Source organism: Medicago truncatula, chromosome 3 (assembly GCF_003473485.1).
Source record: "Medicago truncatula cultivar Jemalong A17 chromosome 3, MtrunA17r5.0-ANR, whole genome shotgun sequence".
NCBI classification, from domain to species: domain Eukaryota; kingdom Viridiplantae; phylum Streptophyta; class Magnoliopsida; order Fabales; family Fabaceae; genus Medicago; species Medicago truncatula.
Window position 1 is genome coordinate 41,559,970 of NC_053044.1, and position 25,097 is coordinate 41,585,066.

At 33.8% G+C, this 25,097-nt stretch overlaps 3 protein-coding genes across 4 annotated transcripts; 1 reads left to right on the forward strand and 2 right to left on the reverse strand.

Annotated features, from left to right (window-relative positions):
- Positions 1-2,127: 2,127 nt before the first annotated feature.
- Positions 2,128-4,540, forward strand: LOC11432733 (pentatricopeptide repeat-containing protein At4g14050, mitochondrial). Its single transcript, XM_003601648.4, has one exon. The coding sequence runs from the start codon at positions 2,299-2,301 to the stop codon at positions 4,147-4,149; it is 1,851 nt and encodes a 616-aa protein (XP_003601696.1). The 5' UTR covers positions 2,128-2,298; the 3' UTR covers positions 4,150-4,540.
- A 347-nt stretch (positions 4,541-4,887) lies between these two features.
- LOC11429070 (probable acyl-activating enzyme 16, chloroplastic) lies at positions 4,888-11,212 on the reverse strand. 2 transcript variants are annotated; one of them, XM_003601649.4, is made up of 17 exons: positions 10,960-11,212; positions 10,508-10,690; positions 9,714-9,828; positions 9,189-9,488; positions 8,955-9,073; positions 8,656-8,808; positions 8,479-8,546; positions 8,273-8,378; positions 7,923-8,081; positions 7,619-7,672; positions 7,452-7,532; positions 6,728-6,865; positions 6,182-6,341; positions 5,888-5,967; positions 5,631-5,776; positions 5,337-5,394; positions 4,888-5,247 (listed from the first exon to the last, which is right to left on the reverse strand). In XM_003601649.4, exons 1-17 carry the CDS (start codon positions 11,107-11,109, stop codon positions 5,155-5,157), a joined length of 2,163 nt encoding a protein of 720 aa, XP_003601697.1. In that variant the 5' UTR covers positions 11,110-11,212; the 3' UTR covers positions 4,888-5,154. The 2 variants fall into 2 exon arrangements, with proteins under 2 accessions (XP_003601697.1, XP_024633454.1); XM_024777686.2 differs by lacking the exons at positions 10,508-10,690; positions 10,960-11,212 and having other exon boundaries at positions 9,189-9,493; positions 9,714-9,834.
- A 3,482-nt stretch (positions 11,213-14,694) lies between these two features.
- Positions 14,695-24,579, reverse strand: LOC11438515 (probable acyl-activating enzyme 16, chloroplastic). The gene is made up of 18 exons (XM_003601652.4): positions 24,358-24,579; positions 23,719-23,895; positions 23,388-23,502; positions 22,686-22,773; positions 21,540-21,748; positions 21,037-21,155; positions 20,634-20,783; positions 20,471-20,538; positions 20,271-20,376; positions 19,638-19,796; positions 18,149-18,202; positions 17,984-18,064; positions 17,183-17,320; positions 16,511-16,670; positions 15,839-15,918; positions 15,589-15,731; positions 15,143-15,200; positions 14,695-15,068 (listed from the first exon to the last, which is right to left on the reverse strand). The coding sequence occupies exons 1-18, from the start codon at positions 24,505-24,507 to the stop codon at positions 14,976-14,978; spliced, it is 2,148 nt and encodes a 715-aa protein (XP_003601700.2). The 5' UTR covers positions 24,508-24,579; the 3' UTR covers positions 14,695-14,975.
- Positions 24,580-25,097: the final 518 nt, after the last annotated feature.

Consider the following 25,097-nt stretch of genomic DNA (forward strand, 5'->3'; position numbering starts at 1 on the left):
CTTTTTTAGAGCCACCGCCTTTGAGACTGAACCACCGCAAATCCCTTTTAGAAAGATCTGCGGACAACCAATCATGAACCATGAGCAGCCACCGCAGAAAGGAGGCGGAGCTGTTGAGAACAGACCCTCTTACGGGTTGTACGGACAAAACGGAACCAATCAAAACTTCTGAAATCCGGTAGCGAGAAAAGCCAACAACGGAGGTTTTGTGTAGAGCAACGGTGATGCGGAGAATCTGTTCGATTTGGATTGACAAAATCTCATCGCACCACCATCCTTAAGGTCACATGGTGGAAGATTTGGATTGGGAGGGGAGAAAGCTGTACGGTGGGGAGAGTAGGTCAAAACAAATTATGGTAACCTTGATTGAAAGAAAAAAAGAAATGACAAAAAAAAATCATGAAAGTTTCAAAATTAAACTTGAGAAATGCACTAATGTCACAAATATCACAAAAAAACTATGTCATCCAAGTGAAATCTATCTTTCAAAGTCACAAAGTCAGATATATAGTGTTTAGTATATACAAATCGATTAATTTGAAATATCTAATTTCACCGTCCATTTGCATGTCTCAAAAGTTGGGACAAAACTCAATATAGTCTATTCTCTTAAAATTGACATCAGAGAAAATTAAACCAACTTGAGAAGAGTACACACCAAGATCTCAAATCAAAACTCAAAATCAACGAACTATCTCAAGTGAGTTGATTGTAATTTTTTTTAATCTCAACAAATATACGCCAAATACATCCTATGATTCGGAAGTTACATATTTGTAATAAGCCAATTATCTAGTTTTTTTTTTTATTGGAAAAAACTTATGTACAATACCATATGTGATGTTTTTACTCTTGTCCTATTAAAATATAACACGTGTACTTTAATAATTAAATTTATTTAGAATTGGATAACGAGTTAACACCGCTTCTTCTCGGTCCTTCCCAAGATTGTTCCGTTCATTCTCCAAAACCAACCTCCTTCACCATGAAATTAGAACTGTAGCTTCGTGAAACCAATATCTCATTTTGTATCCACCACCATAACCAACACGTCAATGAGACCACACTTACAACATGGTAGCAACAAAGTTACTGGTTTGTAGATAGAGAAAGAACACACACCCAAAAACTACATGGTAGCAACTTTTTTCATTGAATTTGTCACGCTACAATCACTTTTGCAAGAACATACACCCCTGCATCGTAATGAATAAACTACGACCATAATTGTTGTCCCTGAACACCCCTCGACACTATCAGAAGTTTAAAACAACCAAGACATATATGAATTTTGCGGAGACAACACCTCCGCCGTCATCCCTCCGAAACCCATAAATGAACGGACTCTTCATTGTACGTCTTCTCTGTTTTCCTCCCCATGTTCCTGATGGTTTTGTTGTTGACGGGGTTGAAGTAAGTTTTTAATGTGGTTGATCAGCTATGGAGGAGGCAAGTGAGTTGAGAGTTATGTCTCACAAAGATAACGGTTACACTCACGAAGTTAAAATATGAAACAAACAGAACACGTGTTTGATTTTAAGTGGATTATAGTAAAAACAGTACCTATGATACTGTACATAAGTTTTGTCCTTTTTTATTTATAATATTATGGTCTTTTAAATGATTTACAATGTTTGCAAAGTTACCTTTATTCATTAAAATGTGCTTACGAGGTCGTTTTTCTATGTGTACGTTGCAAGTCCATATCAACAAATTTTATTTTTAAGTAACTTTTATTAAAAATAAAACTAAAAATAAAAGTCAATTACATCTTAGAGTCCTTTTGTTTTGAAGGATGATCTTAAATCAACCTTGTAATTGACCAATAACCAGCCAATAGCTAAACAACGTTCAAATTCAATATCATATTTACCAACATAAAAAATCCTAACATATGAAATACAAAGAAATGCGTAGATTTAGAGATTTTGAACACTTAATTGTTGTTTGAGTTTGACAAATTTTGATGGACTTTGATTCGTTGGAGTAGGAAGAGAAAGTGAATTGAAACATAAGTGATGGTTTTTTATTTTGTTTCAGAGATATGTATAATTGCATATTGGTTCGTAACTCATGAACTTAAGCGATAAAAGGCAAAAAAAAAATAAAATAAAATAAAATTTAAGTGATAAGGAGTTAACTTTCGAATCATTCCAAAGTTACCAACCTATATGTATATTTTCAAAAGTTTGAGGGGTTTGTGAATAATAATTGAAGAAATCCAACATTACAAGCTTACATCATCCGACCAACTCCGAGGGGTTAACTTACGGCTTGACAAAATAACAGCGTTGATGAATGTCATTCTCTCACTCTCCCACTGTACTCGCACTCAAATCTCAACTCTTTTCCTTGGGACGCAAGAATCCATTTATTGCCAAGAAACTCCACGCACAAATCATCAAATCTGGTCTCAATCACCACCATCCATTCCCCAAAACTCTCATTGACGCATATGGCAAATGTGGCCTCCTCAAAGATGCACTCAAACTGTTCGACGCATTGCCTCAACAAGATCACGTCGCTTGGGCCACCGTTCTCTCCGCCTGCAACCTCTCCAACCTTCCACACAAAGCCTTCTCCATCTCACTCCCCATTTTACATGAAGGGTTGCAGCCGGATCACTTCGTTTTCTCTTCCCTCATCAAGGCTTGTGCTAACTTGGGTAGTGTTCACGTCAAGCTAGGGAAACAACTCCATGCTCGTTTCTTGCTCTCGCCTTTTTTTGAAGATGATGTTGTTAAGTCTTCTCTTGTTGATATGTATGCAAAATTTGAGTTGCCTGATTATGGGCGTGCTGTTTTTGATTCGATTTTTGAGTTGAGTTCGATTTCTTGGACTGCGATGATATCTGGGTATGCACGAAGTGGACGAAAGCTTGAGGCTTTAGAGCTGTTTAGAGAATCTCCGTTTAAGAATTTATATGCTTGGACTGCTTTGATATCTGGGTTGGTTCAGAGTGGGAATGCAAATGATGCGCTTTACTTGTTTGTTGAAATGAGGCGTGAAGGGGTTAGTATAGCTGACCCTTTAGTTCTTTCAAGTGTGGTTGGTGCTTGTGCTAATTCGGCTGTTCGGGAGCTTGGAAAACAGGTGCATTGTGTAGTCATAACCCTTGGATATGAGTCTTGCTTGTTTATAAGCAATGCACTTGTGGATATGTATGCAAAATGCAGTGACGTTGTTGCTGCGAAGTATATATTCTGTGAGATGAGAAGAAAGGATGTTGTTTCTTGGACTTCAATAATTGTTGGCACTGCTCAGCATGGGCTGGCTGAGGAGGCATTGACTTTATATGATGATATGGTTTTGGCCGGTGTTAAACCAAATGAGGTGACTTTTGTTGGGTTGATCTATGCCTGCAGTCATGTTGGTCTAGTTAGCAAGGGTCGTGCTTTGTTCAAGTCCATGGTTGAAGATTTTGGAATTAGGCCGTCTTTGCAGCACTATACTTGTTTGCTGGATCTTTTTAGTCGGTCGGGGCACCTTGACGAGGCAGAGAATCTGATCAGAACAATGCCAGTCAAACCTGATGAACCTACTTGGGCTGCTTTACTTAGTGCTTGTAAGCACCATGGTAACACTAAGATGGCAGTTAGAATTGCTGATCATCTATTGGATTTAAAACCAGAAGACCCTTCCAGCTATATATTGTTATCTAATATATACGCCGGAGCTGGTATGTGGGAGAATGTTTCAATGGTTCGGAAGTTAATGGCTGTCAAGGAAGTTAAAAAGGTGCCAGGTTATAGCTGCGTTGACTTGGGAAGGGAATTTCAGGTGTTTCATGCCGGAGAGGCATCTCAACCAATGAAGGATGAAATACTAGGTTTAATGACGAAATTAGATTCAGAGATGAGGAGAAGGGGTTATGTTCCTGATACTAGCTCAGTTTTACTTGACATGGATCAACAAGAGAAGGAAAGACAACTTTTCTGGCATAGCGAGAGGTTGGCTCTGGCCTATGGCCTTCTTAAGGCTGTTCCAGGGACTACTATACGTATAGTTAAAAATCTCCGTGTTTGTGGAGATTGTCACACTGTGCTGAAGCTCATCAGCGCTATAACAAGTAGGGAAATTTATGTTCGAGATGTCAAAAGATATCACCATTTTAAGGATGGGAAATGTTCATGCAATGACTTCTGGTGACTTCGGAGAATTTCCACAGATTTGACTTTGACTCGAGGCCCTTACTATGAAGAATGCTAGCATGAGGTGCCGAACACCATATTACATGCTATTCAGCGTCAAATTGGGTGTTTTTATGTTCTAAGAACCTGGCCTATGTTATTATGGGTATGCAACCTTATGCATGGCCAGTACTATTAACTTGACATGATACCTGTGCTAACTTGTTTTTATGTTCTAAAAAATGGTGTTTATGTTAAGGGCCTTCTGTTATGCAATATTTGTGTTAACTTATGTCTGCAAGAGCTCATGCTGGTTCATATTATTTGCTTCCATATGTCACCGCAGAAAGAAAGACTGAGTAAATCATCAAAATTTAGGAATAAGTCTTTACTCTGATTCAAGAAATCAATATCAATGTGTATTGACATTCTTCTACATTTTTCCCCCTTGAACTGCATAATGTTTCAAGTATTTCTTGAAAAGAATTGATGAGGTAAGTGTAATTAGTACTCTTTTATCATTTAATACCTTTTCTTTTGTTGAGTAGAACTTCTAGTTTATTTCTGCTTGTTGAGGTATGTAACTAACTTGTTGGACCTTGTTTGTTATTCAATTGAACCAAACACTGAGTGCCTCTACTTTGCAAAACGTTAATATTAAGTAACATGAATATATATTACTAACTAGAAATATTCTAAAATCTTAAAATCAATTTAATTCTGAAAATTAAGTTCAATAAGTTTACAGAATTTGATATGATATCTTAAAAACAAGTTCAAATTATACGATTAATAACTAGAGTCTAAAAAAAAACCAATACAACAAGTTAGAGGTTACAAGAGTCACTATAGAAATCATAAAATGTTATTACTAATCTAACTATTGTGGTCATGGTATAACTGTTATCACTTAGTACGAGTCTATTGTGCCACTGGCATTAGGTAATTTTACTTGTATAGGTTCTCCATTTGATCCTGTGTTGAGCTATAAGTATTTGTAACATACCATTGACATTAGGTAAGTTTACTTGTATAGATTCTCTATCTGGTCCCTGTATTGAGCCACAACTCTATCCCTTCGAACTTTCATTGTGGGTGTCATTAGCCCATTATCAATCTGTCAATATAGTAAAAGATTAACCAAATATGTCAATTCTGTTATGTAAATAATATAAAGAAGGACATTACTATGATGCTCAATCTAACCGTGAAGGGATCATTTACGAGAAGGATTGGCCCAATTTGAAATGGAAACCCTGACGTCCTGCACGATAATAGGAAGTGATTCAATTTTCAGATAGAAAATATTTGTTCCGTTTCCCATTCATAACACCCCTGGCCCTGTATTTAGTTTCACTCAATAATTTAATTAGAGGTAAAAAAAATTCTCTTCCATTCACACAAACTTTTAACTGAAGTTAATTAACGATTGACTATTAGAATAAAAAACTGCCCTTCCTTGTAAACACAATCACCAACAGAAGAGTGACAAGGACTTACCAGGTCCTTAATTCATTATATATTAGACTGGTCACTTTTTCCTGACTGACATCTGAACTATTGGAATCTATAATTGACAATTCCTTTGCTGCCTTTAAGACTTCTTCTTTGTTAGGAACAATTATAGCTCCTAGACGTCGTTTATCCTATATGTCCAAATAAGTGGAATCATTGCATTTGTAATATCTTTTATACAGTTTATATTATACGTAGGCCTTGAACCATAAAATTTTGAAGCCGTCAAGATTTAAACTCACCTGACCAATGACAACAATTTGTTGTATGAGGTTACTCCTCGTGGCAGCTTCTTCAAGCTCTCCCGGTTCAACATTTTCACCTTCTCATGTTGAAACACATGATTATTACTTTCATAAGGAGAAAGAACCAATGGCAACAGGCTTTTTATGCAGAGATAAAACAACATAGTTGTAATTAAGGGTCCGAAAAATGGAAAGTAACCCGTAATTGCAAAATATTTGATTCAATTAGTGAAATTCAGCAAACAGCTTATTTACCACATGAAAAGTAACATATGCAAACTTATGTTCTACCTGATGAAAGCACAATGGTGTCTTTAGCACGGCCTTCAACAACAATCACACCACCAGAATTACGACTCCGTCCAGTTGAATGGTGGGCAGCAATCCAACCTATGTCACCAGTATTTAGCCAGCCATCACTATCAATGACCCGATTTGTAGCTAAAGGATTCTGATGCAAGAATAAAGACATGTAAGTGACACAATTTGATCCGGCATGAGTAAATAAGACCCCGTCGATGAATGTGATGTGAGCTCTAAGTAAGCAAAATTATTTACTGCTGCGACCATCGCAAAAGTTGCTTGTTCATCAAGGAAAAGGTGTTACATAACAAACATAATTCTTCATTATTTATGAGCCTTTTAAAATTCCTTGTTCCAGTCTTCAAGTATTTATAAGGGATCTGATTTAGGAAGTCTAAAAGATGATAGTTATAAGCATGCTTTCATAACTGTAATATGTGTCCAACGAATTTGTTACAATTTTTTCATAATACATGTCAAGAAAGAGTGGTACATGTCAAGACAAGACTTGCGTTTTGACTAAGAATATATTACCTTGTAGTACCCCTTCATCAATTGTGGGCCCCTGACTTTCAAAATTCCCTTTGAACCAGGTGGAAGAACTTCACCAGTTTCAGAATCGACAACTTTGAATTCTGTATGCTTAAGTGGATACCCCACAGATCCAATTACCTTTAAAAGAAAGAATTCGAATAATTTTCAGATTAAAACACTGCTATTTGCAGACTCAAATTTAAAGAATGCAAATTATGTAATAATTATGAGTACAAACCTCTAGACAGAATCGGGAAGAAAGGTGTACAGTGTGTTTGTTATTAACATATGATGCAGAGTAGATGGATGCATTTTGAAAAGAAAAATTTATCAAGTAGGCATGCCAACACCTAATTTAGTAGAACTATCATTTAGCCCTTCTGATTTCTTAATAAAACCTAGTAATTGTTATTGTTATTCTCTACATTTTTATCACATAGTAGATTTTAGGTTTAACTCAACATCACATAACCGGTTTATAACATGATATCTCTATCTGTTAATGTGAGAAGTATCCAATTCTTGAGGAACCCTCCCTTAAAAGCAAGCTATCGAAGAGGAAGAACCAGGCTACTTAAATATTCTACCAAGTATCCCATACTACACCATTTGGGACTCTGAGCACCCCATAATACCCAAGTCTCTATCACATGAAGGTCAAAACAATATTTTTAATCTAATGATACTTGGCCTTATATTATGCAGTTTATAGTGTATTGCTTACGTCACAACCAAGTCGTCGAGCAGCAATAACCGGTGAAGTTTCTGTTAAACCATATCCATTCTGCAAATTCAAACCAATAGCCTGTATAGTATTTTAAAAAAATACATTAGAAGATAGCCAAAAAGAAAATTCCTGCTTGAGAATAACAAAAATGAGAAGAATCAAACCTCAAAAAACTTATCAACATGAGAAGGTAAGCTACCACCACCACTTATTGCAGCCTGCAGAGTGCAAAAGGTTTTGCTTATCCTCAGCAGAAAAGTGATGGATTTCCAAATAACAAATAATGGCACTATGGTATATAGTATGAAAACTATTTTTTCATCACAAATAATATGAAGAGTGTAGTATTTTCTTCCCAAAACGTTTTTCCTCTCAATGGAGTCGATCAATCAGTACGAGACTTCACATATGAGACAGTAAAATAAGATCATAAAACTTTACCATAAAGCATAGTACAGAATATAATACCGTTGATATTCCAATAGTTGAACGGATTTTACTGTAGACCAGTTTATTTGCCAGCATATGAACTGGATATAATATTGTAGCCATAATTCTTGCCCATAGCCAATCCAACATTGCATAGAGATAGGAAGGTGCTTTCTGATTCTTGGTTAAACATTTACCCTATAAACATATTGTACAAAATTTATTATCATTGGTCAACAATAGAATTACTATGATAGAACATGTTTGTTTCAAACTATTTTATGAAAAAGTATCTTTTTAGGATATATTTTTTTTTAATTTCTTTTGTTCAGCATTTGGAAATAATCATAATCTGAGAAAGATATGAAATATAGAGATGATGACCAGACCTCATAAATTCGCTTGCACTCCATGTATCCTAAGCTGACCCTTATGAATGTGAGAGCGACAAGCTTTCTAACAAGTGAGCTTGTAGATATCTGCTTCATGATCCCACTACAGAGGAACCAAAAACAAAAACAAATGTTATTATTCACTGGTGGCATTAAATAGAACAAACTATATTCTTCTTACAATTCCTGAGAAAAGGAGTTACCTGTATAAAGTTTCAAAAACTAAAGGAACAGAAACCATTAAATGTGGTTTATAACGTCCCAAATCATCCTAGATCAAAATAAAGTACATGATATTAATCAAATGAAGCCATGAGTGTTCTTTTATGGCATACAGTACCGTGCGTTAAGGTTTAAATAAATGATTAGATTAATAATACCTTCAAGTTTCTTACAGTAGTGTATATATGTTCAAGACCACGTGAGAAAACTAAATACTCGCAAGCTCTTTCATATGCATGCCAAGGAGGCAACATACTTAGAAATTTATCTCCAGCTTCAGTAGTAGGTACAACGTCCGATAAGTGTTTGATCTAGAAATTCATTCACACGTAATAGCCATATGTGAAAAGCCAAGAATTATAGCCTTGTAAGAGTTCTATTAAAAATCAAATAGCTTGTCTGAAAATACTAAAATAACATTGCCACAGTAAAGTTTATGACAGATTTGCAATCAAACCTGATGCAAAAGATTCTGATGGGTTAGCATAACACCTTTAGGATTTCCAGTAGTACCACTTGTGTACACAAGAGTAGCAATGTCATCCAATTTTATTGTTTCAAAGATATAGTGTTCTCCTGCAATCACATTGTAGATGAGTTTGTTGTGAACCTGATTACTGTTCCTTTTGATGATTAAGAGAAAGACTAATAGGTATGAATGTATATTACAGAGAAGGTGCAGGTGGCATACTAGCATCATCGGAGGTGTGCAATGCCCTGCGACTTTGACGCCCAAAATTTATGACTTCCATGAATGTATAGATTGGCACCCCTTTGTCTGCTTCATTGACAAGGCTTGATTTTTCTCCCCAAAGCAGAATAATAAATCTGATTGAGGTCTTCAAATAAAATGGTTTTGCAATCTGATTATACATTTCAGGATTGTCCACAGCTAGTGCAACACTTTCAGAGTGGTTGTATATTTGCAGTAGTTCTTCAATTGATGACCTTGAACCCCTAACCACATTGATTGCTCCAATTGCCATCATGCCTAGACTAAACACATAGCAATATAGCATGGATGTGATTAAACTGTAACTGACATAACTACCACTATATATGATCACCACTTTGCATGCTTTTAAGAATTAATTTTGTTTCACTTTAACCAAACATGTTTTATTTTAGAATTGGCATTTGAAAATTAACAAAAACTGAAAAATTGCAACCACCCCAAACAGGACCTTAGGTAATAAATTCACAAAATTTTGCACACCTTGATCTGCTACAAGCCAGCGACACGAGTTATCAGCAAAAAGAGCAATTTTCTCATCAGGTTTTACTCCAATAACTCTCAACCCCTCAGCAAAGTTTAATATTGCATCCTTCAACTGAAATGTTGTTAAGAAAAATTGACATATGATATAACATACAACCGAATGAGATTTCATAAGATAAGTTTCACAGATGATTCAAATTGAAACAAAAATCATTCATTATGTCATCAAGCCCATAAAACTTTAAAATAATTTGAAATTGCTTTACCCTATCAATAAATCTTGAGACTAACGTACAAAATTACATAGTTTTAACATACATTCAATAATCAAAGTTTCAAAAGGACCACATGCATATTCTACAAGACAATGGTTTAAGAGCATGAAGTCAAAAAAAGAGTCAATTGAGTCAACATAGTAAGATAATGTTTATCTGATATCTATGTCCCACCACCAATAAAACTCAACCATATCTCCTAAAATAAAACAAACGAAACCACACAAAGATCATTGATTAAAGCCGGTGCTTATTCTTCTAAACTGTTACTCTATATTATAGGACATGCTTATTACCTAAGTAAACCTGAAAAATAGTTATATAAATATATATATATATATATATATATATATATATATATATATATATATATATATATATATATATTGCATTCTACTACATGTAAAGAATTCCATCATCTACTTTGAACCAAACTCTACTCTAACCATACCCAATAACAGTAAATTTAGTGATACAACCGTGTTCCATGCTATCAACCTAGTAAGAAAAAAAAACCTGTTTGTATGTCATAGTTGAAGGAGGATCATGATATTGATCTACCAAAGCTACTTTATCACCATACTTCTCTGCAGAAGTTCTCCAAATATCAGGAACAGCTTTCCACTCATCTAAAGCCACACCACCATTACCGGAACTTTCTAATAAAGGGGAAAACCTTCTTATCTCCGTTTTCTTTGTCTGCATATATACAATACTTTGTGATTGGAAATTGTAAGATAAAATTAACCAATATGACATTAACAACAAATATAATGCCAATACATAATTATTACATATCCTGAAATACTGCAGGCATGTTTATCATAGAAGCGGTTGTGTACGAGGTGTTAGCTTAATTAGTGGTAAGAGTTTAACTTTTTAATTTTATACAAGACAATTGTAAAATGGTCATTAGCGTTGCGTCTTATTAATAATAGTTTTCCCTTCCACAACTTCTATAAAGTTACCTTGGATTGAGTATGGCAAAAGACGCGAAAAGAAGAGGTTGGAGAAATGTTGATGGTGGTGGTGAAGTTGGTGCGAGCAAAGAAGAGAGGAAGTGAATGGATGGAAGAAGCATAGTTGTAGTTAGAGGAGGTGATAGGAATTCCCGCCATTGGAATTTGGCAGAAGAAGAAGAGATAATGGAATGGAATGAATGCAGAGAACGTAAGAGATATTATTGTTAATATGAACAAGTAGTAGCGAGAATGAGAAAAGTAGTTTGGTCCAACTTATATTTATGTCAGTTTTTGGTGCATGATGAGGGTCCAATCTGTGTAACTGTTGAAATTTGTAAATCATTTATTATTTATTATAGTATATACTATTTATTCTTGAATTTTTCAAGAAAACGTTAAATCGGTTTCCATTAATTTTTTGAAAAAGAAATATTCAGTGTGGGAAGAATTGTAATGTAGATATCGCCCTTACATGGTGGCACGGTCATTTATTATTACAATTGCCATCAAAATAATCCTAAATTTTAGAAAGATAAATGCTTACATCACTCTTTTTCAAATCTCTTTTCAACTCAACTCTACTATTGAGTGAAATTAATCAGAGTTTCACCATTTTATGGAAAGTCCATTTTTAAGATATGATACTCACATAAATTTCATCTAATAAAATAGTGGATGTTAGAGAATATTGTTAAAGAAAAAAAAAAAAGTGTCATAGCATTTTCCTTTTCCAAAAATAGATCTTAGGTGTAATTTTTATGAGTGTCTCACTATTAAAAATGAGAGAGAAACATATAAAACATCGAAATGATATTTTTTTTTCTTTTTATTTTGAATGGTTAGAAATTATACATTACTTTATAATTTGAAGATCACACATGAGATGATCTAGTTCCTTAAATTTTCATAAAGAAATTTAGACTTCACCGGTAACAAAATTAACTACTTCCAAACTTGTTAAGATAATTATTCACATTTACTCTTATTAATCTCATTTAAAATTAAAACTTAAACATCATTATCTAAATTATCCCTCATTTTATTAAATTCTATAACAAAAATCATTATCTTTTAAGGACATTTTTTTATACTGTATCACTAAAGATGATTAAAAGAGTTTATTTTTGCTTGCATTTTATTACAACCGTGAGATGTGTCAAATTTTGCTGATTTTTTTTTTTAAAAAGAGAGAGTACATTTCTAACTCATACGTTGTTGATTTTTATTATGGAGAGTACAACTCGTATGTTAGATATATTTAAATCTTAATTAAGCTTGGTTCAATATTGTATATAAGGTAGTTTTTTTTTCCTTCGATATGATGCACTAAAACTCATGCACAAGTTTACAAAGGGATTTTAACATTTTTTGTATATTGTACAGAGGTAGTTTTTTTTTTACTCTCTTGCACAAGTTCATTAGTGTACCATACATCGATTTTCAGATGATTCCTACACTATCATTTTTTTGGACAATGAATCATAAAATCAAACTTTCTATAAAAAAAAAAATTGTCGGGAGATGATTCTAATTCTATATATTTTTCTTTTATCTTCCTTGTTTCATGTCTATGTGAAAACACCTTTACATAATTATCCTTTTTTTTTTTCCTTCAATTTTGAACCGTCCATTTCGGTTCCAATTTGTTTTGTTTGGACTTTGGACATCGACCTCTGAATTCTTTCTTGCACGGATCTCTTCCATTTATTTATGGTTGAGAAAACTTGGGTACAATTCATTATCGTATGATTTTCTTCAAATTCATAATTTTCTTAAATCCATAATTTTCTTAAAGTTTGTTATATACAAAAAATATGTATTTTTAGTTAAGAACCATACGAAAAACACCTAATGAATTGTACCTAAGTTTTCTCCTCAAGTAAAACGCTTAATTGATGTTTTACACCAACCATAGAAGATTAAGTGTGTGTTTGGTATGGCGGTGACGAGAATTGATTTTGATAGAATTGAATTTGAGAGAATTGATTTTGGTTAAAAGTGGGTTTGAGGTGAATTGATTATGTTTGGATACACTTGTTTGAAAGTGATTCTTATGAGTTGATTTCGTTTGGATAGTTTGAATCAAAATTAATTTTGAATGTAAAATGACAAAATTATCCTTTTAATTGTATTTAAAACTAAACATCCCATTCTTATTTTAGATACTTATTTGAACTTATCTAAAATCATAAATGGATTTTTATTGGTTCAAAATTTTATTTTAAAATAAATGGATATATATATATATATATATATCAGTTTATAAAAATCTTTTTTTTTTAGAAAATTTATAAGATTTTTTAAAAAATATATTTTTTATCAACTTGGTTATTTTTAATACAATATAAAAAAATTTCAAGGGTGTGAAAATACACAGCATCAAACGATATTATCAATCCAAAATATTGGAACACAACCCAACCCAATAGATAAAAAAAAAACTCCAATTTATGTCACTCTAGAAATCACGTGTTCCTTACGCTTCTAACCTTTCTTCTTCCCCATCTCACTATTTTTCTTCCATCCTACCATTTCTCCATCACTCAGTACTGGTCTGATTGGCCTCAAGCTCACAGAGGGGAAGATAGATCTGTATCGAAGATGTGTGTTTGTGAAGAAGAAAGTTGTTAATGTGTAATTATGTAAATTTACATGTCATTGAAAAACAAATTGTTTGATTCGATTTTGCTTTGCCGTGAAAGCTTCAATTTGTAGCTTTGAGAAAACCCACGTTTGGGGCCAAACCCGCGTTTCAGAGAATTGATTCTGAAACCCATCCAAACATCAAAAGTATGTTGAAACAGCGTTTCAAAAAGCAAACTGGCTTTTGAGGCTATTAGACGTGATACCAAACAAGCACCAAGTGATTTTCATTATTTACATACTTCCACTCCATGCTAATTAAACCATTTTTCATTCTCCGTATGTTTCTACTTTATGATAGTTAAACGTTTTTAATTCTCTTAGGCTTTGTTGAAGACTTGTTTGCCGTTTATGAGATTTTGATAACAATCTTAAATTTATTGCTGCAATAACATGTGGTTGGTCTCAATGGAAAGAGACTCAAACATCTTAAACCCTTGGAAGGGGCTGCTAATTGGCATTGCTATCAAAAAATTTATGGTTGCCATAATCATGATCTAAATCAGTTCATCTAACAAAATCTAAATAAAAAATTGTGATCCATAAAGGGCTGCTAATACTTGCTACCCAGTTGGAAGGGCTGCTAATATTCATTACTCCTTTCTGTATTAAAAAAATTGCCAAGAGTTGGAAGGGCTGCTAATCACATCATTTTAGCAAACAGACCATCGATGTCAAGAGTTGGTTTAAGTAATTGAAAACGATAGAACCCAAAATCACATGCTGTAAATGTTACATAACCTCTCTCCCTTTTCTCTATTTAGAATTACTCAAATCCCTTTCGCCTAATGGTTTTCCATCCCCTCCCCACCATCAATTCTAGAAGACAATTATTGTGTTTTGTTTTCATTCCAGTTGCTAGTTTTCAAATGCAGAATTTTGACAAACAAAAAAAAGAACACAGAAATTGCTTTCAAACAATTAGGAGCGCAAATGAGCCAAGCAGAGTGATTGAAGTTTAGATTTGACTTAAAAAAAAAATGAATTACTCAGGTTTGACTCATTTATTTGAACAATTCTAACTAAAATCTTCAGCTTGACAGACATACATTTAACTACGTTGATGCTAATTAGTTCAAGCTAACTTGACATGCCAACTTCAAAAGAAGAAAACAGTCATTTCCGTCCTGTAATAACATAATGCATTGGCACAAAATCTTTTATTAATGAAAGCGAACAGTATTTACATTCTCTAAGAAAATATAATAACAAAAGGAATGACAGACAGGAACAAGGATTAAGGATTTTGCTACTATCTACAGCCAAAACTCTATTGTGCATGCCATTAGCATGAGGAGAGTTTGCTTGTATAGATTCTCCATTTGGTTTCTGTGTTGAGTCTTAACTATTTGTAGCCATACCATTGGCATTAGGAAAGATTACTTGTATAGATTCTCTATTTGCTCCTTGTATTGAGCCATAATTCTATCCCTTCGAATTTTCATTGTGGGTGTCATTAGCCCATTATCAATCTGTCATTATAGTAAAACGTTAACCAAATATGTCAATGGAAATAATACAAAGAATCAAATCTGTTAAGTCTAACCGTGAAGGGATCATTTACGAGAAGGATTGGCCCAATTTGAAATGGAAACTCGGACGTCCTGCATGATAATGGGGGAGAGATTCAATTTTCAGATAGAAAATATTTGATATGTTTCCCATTCGTGACACCCCTGACCATGTACTGAATTTCACTCACAATAATTTTTTTTTTTCTTTGGTAGATAGACGAAATGGCAAAGCCATTATAAACTCACACACACAAGTGGAGGAACCGGGGTTCGAACCCCGGTCATAGCATCCGGCCTAACAATTTCGACATTTTGCCAGTTGAGCTAGGACTTCTGGATCACTCACAATAATTTAATTAGAGGTAAAAAATAATATTCTCTTCCATTCTCATAAACTTCAACTTAAGCTAATATTAACCATTATAATAAAAAACTGCTCTTCCTTGTAAACACAAACAGAAGAGTGACAAGGACTTACCAGGTCCTTAATTCATTATATATCAGACTGGTCACATTTTCCTGACTGAGATCTGAACTATTGGAATCTATAATTGACAATTCCCTTGCTGCCTTTAAGACTTCTTTGTTGGGAACAACTACAGCTCCTAGACGTCGCTTATCCTATATGTCCAAATAAGTGAAATTATTGCATTTTGCAATATTTTTTATACAGTTTGTATGTAGGCCTTGAACCAAAAAAATTTAAAGACGTCAAAATTTAAATTAACCTGGCCAATGACAACAATTTGTTGTATGAGACTACTCCTCATCGCAGCTTCTTCAAGTTCTACCGGTTCAACATTTTCACCTTCTCTTATTGAAACACATAAGGCAAAATGATTATCACCACCCTTTTTGTGCAGAGATAAAAAAGCATTGTTGCAATTAAGGGTCAAAAAATGGAGTGATGATCGTAAAAGATCCTCGTAGACAGTAGACACATGACAGCTAAGAAATCCATTAGTTACAAGTGACAAGGTTACTTTTACCGGAAGTGTCCATTTCTTTTTTTGGATCAATCCGGAAGTGCCCATTGTCCCGATAAGTAATGTCTCCTCCCTTTCTGTATGTTTGTGTTATGTTATGTGTGCTTTCTATTAATAAACAATATTAGAATAATATTTGAGACTAATTTAGTTGATACTCATTTACTGTCTTTAAGGTGTAATTATTTGGTTTCAATTGCTTTCAATTATATTTCCCTCTTTAGATGATTTCCAGGGATTTGGTGTAATTACCCTGATGTAGGACAAGCTGTACATTGTGTATATAAATCAGCCTTTGAGCATCAATATGAATAACACATTCTGCCTCATCCTATTTCTTTAAACAAACATACCGAAAGGGAGGAATATTACTAATAGGATTCAAAGATCAGCAAACACAAACTTCTGTTCTACCTGATGAAAGCACAATGGTGTCTTTAGCACGACCTTCAACAACAATCACACCGCCACAATTACGACTCCGTCCAGATGAATGGTAGGCAGCAATCCAACCTATGTCACCAGTATTCAGCCAGCCATCCTTGTCTATGGCCTGATTTGTGGCTGAAGGATTCTGATACAAGAATAGAGATATGTAACTGACACAACTTTTTTTTGGTAAAGTGTAACTGACACAGCTTGATCCAGCATATGTCAATAAGACCCCATGACATGAATATGATCTGAGCTCTTAAGTAAACAACAGTTTTGACCTCTATAGTCATTACACAAGTTACGAGTAGGTACATCAGGGAAAAGGTGTTAATGACAAACAAAACTCTTCGTCTCAAGAATACTAAAAGAGCACTGGATTATGAGCCTTTTATAATCCCTTGTCCCAATTGTCAAGTTTGGAAGACAATCAAATCTTTATTAATGAATAAAACTATAACACCAGTATAAAAGAGCTACTTTAGAAAGCCCGAAATATAAAAGTAATATATGTGCTATAGGTGTCCAATAAGAATGTTATATACTTTTTCATATACATGCACTCTCTTTCTCTCTTTCGTACGCATGCACACACACATTTATATATGCAGAGACAAGAGACAACAAGTTTGCATTTTTGAGAAAATAGATTACCTTGTAGTATCCCTTCATCAATTGTGGGCCCCTGACTTTCAAAATTCCCTTATAACCAGGTGGAAGAACTTCACCAGTTTCAGAATCTACAACTTTAAACTCTGTATGCTTAAGTGGATGCCCGACAGATCCGATAACCTTTAAAAGATTGGATTTGAAACATTTTCATATAAAAGGCACCACTCTTTGCTACTCAACTTAAAAACTAATTTAAAGAATGCAGACCATGTAATTATGAATACCAAACTCAAGATAGAACAAAGGTTTACACTGTGCTTGTTAAAAACAAATTAAGTAGAATGGACAACTTTTCCAGAAAGAAAAATAATTAAGTACAATGGCCCAAATACATTTAATACCAGGTGAGGGACAAACATAGCTCATCTCAACCCGTCCCTTAACACCCCTAATCAGAGTGCTGTAGCTTTTAGCCACAATCTGGTTCAACATTCTCATGTTAATCACCAAGAGTTTGACTTGTAGAATGTTGGTGAGAAGGTCCTCAACAAATCACTTTTAGTTAGTAGTGTCTGTCAATGTTAATTATTCTGACCTGGTAGTATCAAGAAGGTTTTGTACCATGTATAAATACTGCCACTCAGATGGGAAAGATCAAATGTAGCCATAATCAAATTCAGTTTACACGGTTATCACAAATTCTTGATGTTCTCGAAACTTGCTTAAATAACTCATTATCAGTAGAATAACAAGTTTTAAGTTGCCGAAAGGAAAGGAAAAACATTTATGTTTAAAATAATGGTACTTGGCATGATATCATGCAGTTTATAATATATGGCTTACATTACAACTAAGTCGTCGAGCAGCAATAACTGGTGAAGTTTCTGTTAAACCATATCCGTTCTGCAATGTCACACCAATTGCCTGCATATATGATTAAGAAAATGTGAGAAGAATGCCAGAAATACAATTCCTGCTTGAGAGTAACAAACGTGAGAAGTATCAAACCTCGAAAAACCTATCGACGTGAGAAGGTAAGCTACCACCACCACTTATTCCAGCCTGCAGAGATCCAAAAGGTTTTGCTTATCATGAGCATAGAAGTGATCCACTTCTAAAATCATATGGTATGTAGTACAGTTTAAGAGAATACATTATACCATCAGATAAGAGGGATATTGAAGGGAATTCCCTAATATACATGTATATGAAGAATATAATGTATAATAAGAATCCCAAATAATCCCAAAAAAAAGGACAGGAAAGAGTGTTTTTTTTTTTTTTTGGTGGTGGCCGGGGTTTGAACCCCGGACCTTGCATATATTATGCATTGTCCATACCAACTGAGTTAAGCTCACAAGGACGACAGGAAAGAGTATAACTACAATACAACTGTTACCTATACTTTGACTTGCTCCTAACTACTCCGTCGGTTATTTTTATCAGTTTAACTATTTAGTTAGATGTTAATTCTGTTATATATTGTTTACCAGCTGTTATCCTTTTATTTTATTAGCCACTTCCTTGTATATATAGGGTGCTATCTTTCTTGTGTAATTGACGTGAATGCAATTCCAATAGAGGTATTATCAGAAAATTCCAGGATAGATTTTTCTTCTGGCTCTGATTCTTTGGATGAACAATTAAGAGTTCATCATTTTCTACAACAACAAAAAAGAGGAAACTGAGAGACAATTAACTTATAATTATCTAACTACAATTTGCACATTGGTTTCTTGATCCTTTCCAAAACTAGAATCAATGTCTACTTATGCTTGGATTGTCTAAACAGTCTCTTGAAAACTCCTTTCTTATTATCTAACCAAAGGGACAGTACCATGGCCACGTCTGTCTTCTACACATTACATTTTTTACTTCTTCTGTTGCAGCCAAAAAAAGATCGCACCATAGTAGAAGAGAAGTTGATCTCAGCCAAGAAGACTAATAAAGGTGTTTTTTTATAGTGCAGTCAGAATAGCATCACAACCAAAACCTTCATCTTGAAGGTTCCCTCTATTGACAACATATGCATTACTACCACACACAGGCCTTCTTAAAGTTATTTTTGAAATATAAGCTTCATATAAGTCTTGCCAGACTTTACAAAGTTCATTTACATAGAAATAACTACGAGAAGCAACATGGTTGAAAATGTTATAGCAGCAAAACAATTGACAGAAAAATATGAATAAACTTTCTGCTAAACTGCAGCAGAATAATTACTGGCAAAAAATTTCTTGCTATAAGAATAATTATCCGATCAAGAGGTTAATAAAATCAATAAGGGGTTGCTCATTGATTGCATCCCAACAACATTTTCGAATTAATTTGGGAACGTACTAATAAACAGGAAATGATTTTTAATATGGAAATAAGCTTGGTAATTAAGACTAAGCTTTTTCCGAAGTCATAGACAGTGAGTCAGTATGGCCTATCACAGAGAAGACGAAACAAAAATATTAAACTTAACAACAAAGCATAGTAAAGAATACAAGACCTTAGAGAATCCAATAGCTGAATGGATTTTACTGTAGACAAGTTTCTTTGCCAGCATATGAATTGGAAATAATATTGTGGCAATAATTCTTGCCCCTAGCCAATCCAACATTGCATAGAGATACGAAGGCGACTTCTGGTTCTTGGTTAAACATTTACCCTGTAAACATTTTCAAAGTTTATCATCTTCGGCCAGAATTAAAATTACTATATACCTGTTTAACCTAATGGAAAAAAGTGGTATTGCAGAGAAATTGAAGTGTGTGAGTAGTAACCAGAGAAATTGAATATTTGATAATGTGATAGGTTTGGGAAATTGATTGGTTGGGTTTCCTATGTTTATTCCTACGAGGTATCAGGTATGACCATATTTCCAAATAGATCCAATTTGTCGTGACACACACACTAGTTGCCCATATCACGTAACAACAGCAAAATGCAGTCCCACCCACATTTGTCTGCGTTCTTTGAATTATCCCATTAGCCAACCCCTATTGTTTTCTTCTTCCTTTTAAACAAAGTAATTGTGTAAAAAAGGTTTTCCTAAAGCATAGACGAACAGAATAGATAGAAAGCAAAGAATAATGATTTTGGGAATGTTGTTAAAACTTATTTAAAGAGTTGAAAACCAGACCTCATAAATCCGCTTACATTCCATGTACCCTAAGCTGACCCTGATGAATGTCAGTGCAACAAGCTTTCTAACAAGGGAGCTCGTAGAAATCTGCCTCTGGATCCCACTACAGAGGAATCAAGAAAAACAATGAATGCAATTCACGAGTGGCATTAAATACAATGAAATATATCCATACAATTCCTGGGAAAAAAAGATACCTGTACAACGATTCATAAACTAAAGGAACAGAAATCAAGTAATGCGGCTGGTAACGCTCCAAATCATCCTAGAACAAAAAAGTACAACATATCGAAAAAATGAGGTAATTCTGTTCTTTAGACATATCATAATAGATGAAAAATATGATTAAAGTAATAATACCTTCAAGTTTCTCACAGTTGTATATACTTGGTCAACACCGCATGAAAAAATGAAATACTCACAAGCTCTTTCATATGCATGCCAAGGAGGCAGCATACTTAGAAATCTATCCCCAACTTCAGCAGGTACAATGTCCGAATAAAATTTAATCTAGAAATTCATTTAGACATGATATGCAGTATCAGTGCTATGTTCAAACTTAAAAGACAAGAATCAAGCTCCGATTAATCTTTCCACAATTAATAGTGCTTAAACAGTTCATAATCTTTCCACAATATATATATATATATATATATATATATATATATATATATATATATATATATATTATAAAAATCATCATGGCTTATTGAAAGAACCATTACCTAAGTTGTCACAGTAAACTTTATGAAAGATTGCAAACCTGATGCAAAAGATTCTGATGGGTTAGCATAACACCTTTTGGATTTCCAGTAGTACCACTTGTGTATACAAGAGTAGCAATGTCATCAGATTTTATTGCTTCAAACACATAGTGCTTCCCTGTAATCACATTGTAGATGAGTTGTAGAGTACCCGGTTACTGCTGTTTTTGATGATTAAGATAATGAGCAATATGTAATCTCCTTTACAAAACAAATGAATAAATAAAGAAAAGAATTTTTAAAAAGAACAGGAATAGGCATATCTCAATTGGGACACAGTTCCATTTTTGGCTTCTACGTGGTCATTCTTATCGCAGATTTGCATTTAAGGTCCGGAAATCTTACCACATATTAAGCCCATCCGTTTTCTTTTGGATTTTGTTACGGAGACATCCTCCCACTAGTAGTAATTCTTACACACACTCACACACGATTAACAAAAGGTACCAGTTCTTAAATATACACATAAACTGAACTTGTAGAGAAGATCCAGGTGACATACTAGCATCATGGGATTCAAACAACCTGCGGCTCCCTCGTCCCAAATGCATGATTTCCGTGAATGTAAAAATTGGCACTTCCTTGCTTCCTTCATTGACCAGGCATGATTTTTCTCCCCACAGCAGAATAACAAATCTCATTGAAGCCTTCAAATCAAACGCTTTTGCAATCCGATTAAACATTTCTGGATTATCCACAGCTAGTGCAATGCTAAATAACAATTGCAGAAGTGAGCAACTATTCTATTGAATAATCAATATAGATCATGCACTTAAAAATATGTAAGAAAACATGGCTATTGAAACACAACATCTTAGTCAAAGAATGTGTTTTTGTAACATTCATGTGTACTCAAAGCCTCTAACGTAATTGAGAGACACTTATTATTATTACTATTTTAGGTAGATTTCAATTATTGAAGTTAAATATTTCAACACAGGTGACAGGTCATTCCTCTAAACTATACCACCCTAGTAAAGGCAGCACCCAATCCAAAGTCCTTGTAGATATGACATTTTACTATGTAAACCAATTTACACGTTCCAGTGATATTATTTTCTTTCATATACTTTAACATTATTTCTAAGAGAACATTTTATAAGCAAATGTTGGTTGATATTTTTTTAAAAGAAAAGCTAAATTAATATAAATGCGTACAAAAAGATGTTGAGCTTAACACGATCAAGCTAATGAAGATTTTGTTACAAAAATCTAAAGTGAGCCCTTTGGCCTTTCATATGTAAAAGTGGACAAGAGAAACAACGCGGGATGGTGGAATATAACTACAAAATTATAATATGAAAACAAGGGGACAGAAATGGTTTGAGTTTCAACCTATGACGGGTGAAAAATATCAAAACTTAACCATTTCTACAGCCCATAAAAGAGTATAAGTAAACATAGATGCATTTCTCATCAGTTCCCTAAACTTTATCACGACAAAGGTGATCCATCTCAAACTTTTAGTTGTAAGTGCGTATAATTATCTAATACAGAAAACGGACAATTGATATTTCTCAACAAAATCTGAAAGGCATGGTGAAAGTAATAATCAGAGTGAAAAATAATATTTCAAATGCAAGAGTAGGAATTGTGCAAGCGCCAAGTATACACTAGATACAAGCTGTTTGAATGGTATTCTTTAAACCTTTCAGAGTGGTTGTATATTTGCAGCAGTTCTTCAATTGATGACCTTGAACCCCTAACAACATTGATTGCTCCGGTTGCCATCATACCTAGACTAAAAACATGCATGGACACGATTAAAAAAAAACACTACTGTAGATAATTATTACAAGCACACATTAGAGTTATTTTAAATAATTGACACCACAGTATAGGGTAGGACTATTGCTATTCACAACTGTATTCACACTTCCCATCAGCTTTGGTTCTCTAGATAAAAAAAACTCAAACAAAGCAAAGTAATTGTGCATGTACACGCCTCACAGGCATGTAATTATTGTGAGTACATTATACACTAATATGATGATCATAGATCTGGGTATGAGATAAACACAGGAAATATAAAATGTTTGCCTTTGCAGTGTAGATAAAATGAAGTCTAACTGCAAAAGATTTTGCTTACCATTTCCTTCAAAAGAATAAAATATGACAACAAAAGCAGAGGCCTTGTTCAGTTTACTTGTTAGTTTTAAGTTTTGAAACTTTTAAAAACAAAAACCAATATTGAATTTTTGTGGTTTCTAGTTTGTGAAAGTTGGAACCATGTGTGCACATGCAAATTCTGCGGCTAGCAATTTCCCATACGCAATACACCGAGAACGGATAAACGATAAACTCTGACTATTTATGTAAAGTCATAAATAATAAATAAAGCTTGGCACACCTTGATCTGCCACAAGCCAGCGACAAGAATTATCAGCAAAAAGCGCAATCTTTTCATTGGGACTTACTCCAATAACTCTCAAGCCCTCAGCAAAGTCCAATATTGCATCCTCCAACTAAATATTGGATAAGAAAGATACAATAAATTACATAGCATACAACTGAATGACATTTCAAATGATAAGTTTCTTACACAATTAAACATAGAAACCAATACATTCACTGTCTACCTCAAGCTCGTAAAAATATAAATAATTTGAAAATTGTTTGCAGTCCTTCAATAAATCTTCTAATTCACATGGTAAAATTAGTTGGAAAGAAACAAACCAAACCTGTTTGTAAGTCATAGTTGAAGGAGGATCATGATATGGATCTATGAGAGCAATTTTATCACCATACTTCTCAGCAGAACTTCTCCAAATATCAGGAACTGTTTTCCACTCATCCGAGACGACACCATCATTACCAGAAAGCAATGAACTTTCTAATAAAGGGGAGAACCTTCTTATCTATAATAGAGAAACTGTTTGAGATAAAACTCATTCTATAGAATTGAATGAAAAATGAAAATTAAAATACACATAGATGAGTGTACAGTGATGTATTTATACATGTACAGTAAAGGTACCACATCAGCATGAGTTAGTTAGAATCTAACAAACTCTAACAGATTCTTACATGGTCAAACTAAACAACCACTTATCAGTTAGTTAAAGAGTATCCTACGATCTATTAATTTTTTTTTATTTTTTTTGTGTTAACCCTCAGGTGGTAAGGGGAATGGACAACGGTTAAGTAAAGTTTGATCAAAATTGTTCCATCCACGAATCGAACTCTGGTTCTCCAGAAGAACTATCATTTTCGTGGAACTCGTTAACCACTTGAACTCATAAACTGAACTTGGATGAAAAAGTATGTTTCCCTAAAATATTGAAGCATGAATGTTTTTGGAAGTGAAGATAGTTAGTTACCTTGGATTGAGATTGGCAAAAGATACGAGTTCGAGAAAGGTTGATAGAAGTGGTGAAGCTGTGGCGAGGAAAGAGGAGAGGAAGAGAATAGGAGAAGAAGGTTGAAGAAGTATAGTTGTTGCATTTGGAAGTGAAGGGAATCGTTGACATTTCACTTTGTAGAAGAAGAAGAAGAAGAAGAAGAAGAAATGGTGGTTGGACTTGAACAAATGAGTCGATGAGCGAATCACCATTTTTGTAATTTAAATTTATGGTGGTTGGATTTCAACAAAGCGGTTAAACAAATGAGTTTATAAATTAACTTTCAACCAACCAACTGTTGTTTTAAAATTCATTTCAGATAAAAGTGGATTTTTTTAATTAATTTTAGACTAAAATCAAGTCAAAAAGGTAAAAACTCTAAATTTAAGTTTTTAGTGGTATCAATTCTATTAATAAAATTAATTTTCATTTCAATTTTTCAAACATGATGCAATCTCTAAAATCAATTTTGACACTTTCAAAATTGAAACAAATACGCATCCGTCTCATAATATTAGTCGTTTAAGGTTTGTGCATGATTATAAATGAAATAATTCATTGTGTCGATTTCAATAGTAAAATTAGTACTGACATCTACTAAAATATTCTTATTAACTGTAGTTAGTGGGGTAGTTAAATTCGATGAAATTCAATAAATAAAGATATAATAGTGGAAAATAATAATAAATATTGCATTAGTATTGCAAAGTGACAATTAT

Coding starts and splice junctions, on each gene's coding strand:
- LOC11432733 (XM_003601648.4), top strand. CDS start 2,299: ATGTCATTCTCTCACTCTCCCACTGTACTCGCACTCAAATCTCAACTC.
- LOC11429070 (XM_003601649.4), bottom strand. CDS start 11,109: ATGGCGGGAATTCCTATCACCTCCTCTAACTACAACTATGCTTCTTCC. Junction 8,809..8,954: donor ATCAGAATCTTTTGCATCAG/GTTTGATTGCAA, acceptor ATGAATTTCTAG/ATCAAACACTTATCGGACGT. Junction 5,968..6,181: donor CACCATTGTGCTTTCATCAG/GTAGAACATAAG, acceptor CAACATGAGAAG/GTGAAAATGTTGAACCGGGA.
- LOC11438515 (XM_003601652.4), bottom strand. CDS start 24,507: ATGTCAACGATTCCCTTCACTTCCAAATGCAACAACTATACTTCTTCA. Junction 18,065..18,148: donor ACGTCGATAGGTTTTTCGAG/GTTTGATACTTC, acceptor TCATATATGCAG/GCAATTGGTGTGACATTGCA. Junction 15,201..15,588: donor TATAATGAATTAAGGACCTG/GTAAGTCCTTGT, acceptor ATTATCATGCAG/GACGTCCGAGTTTCCATTTC.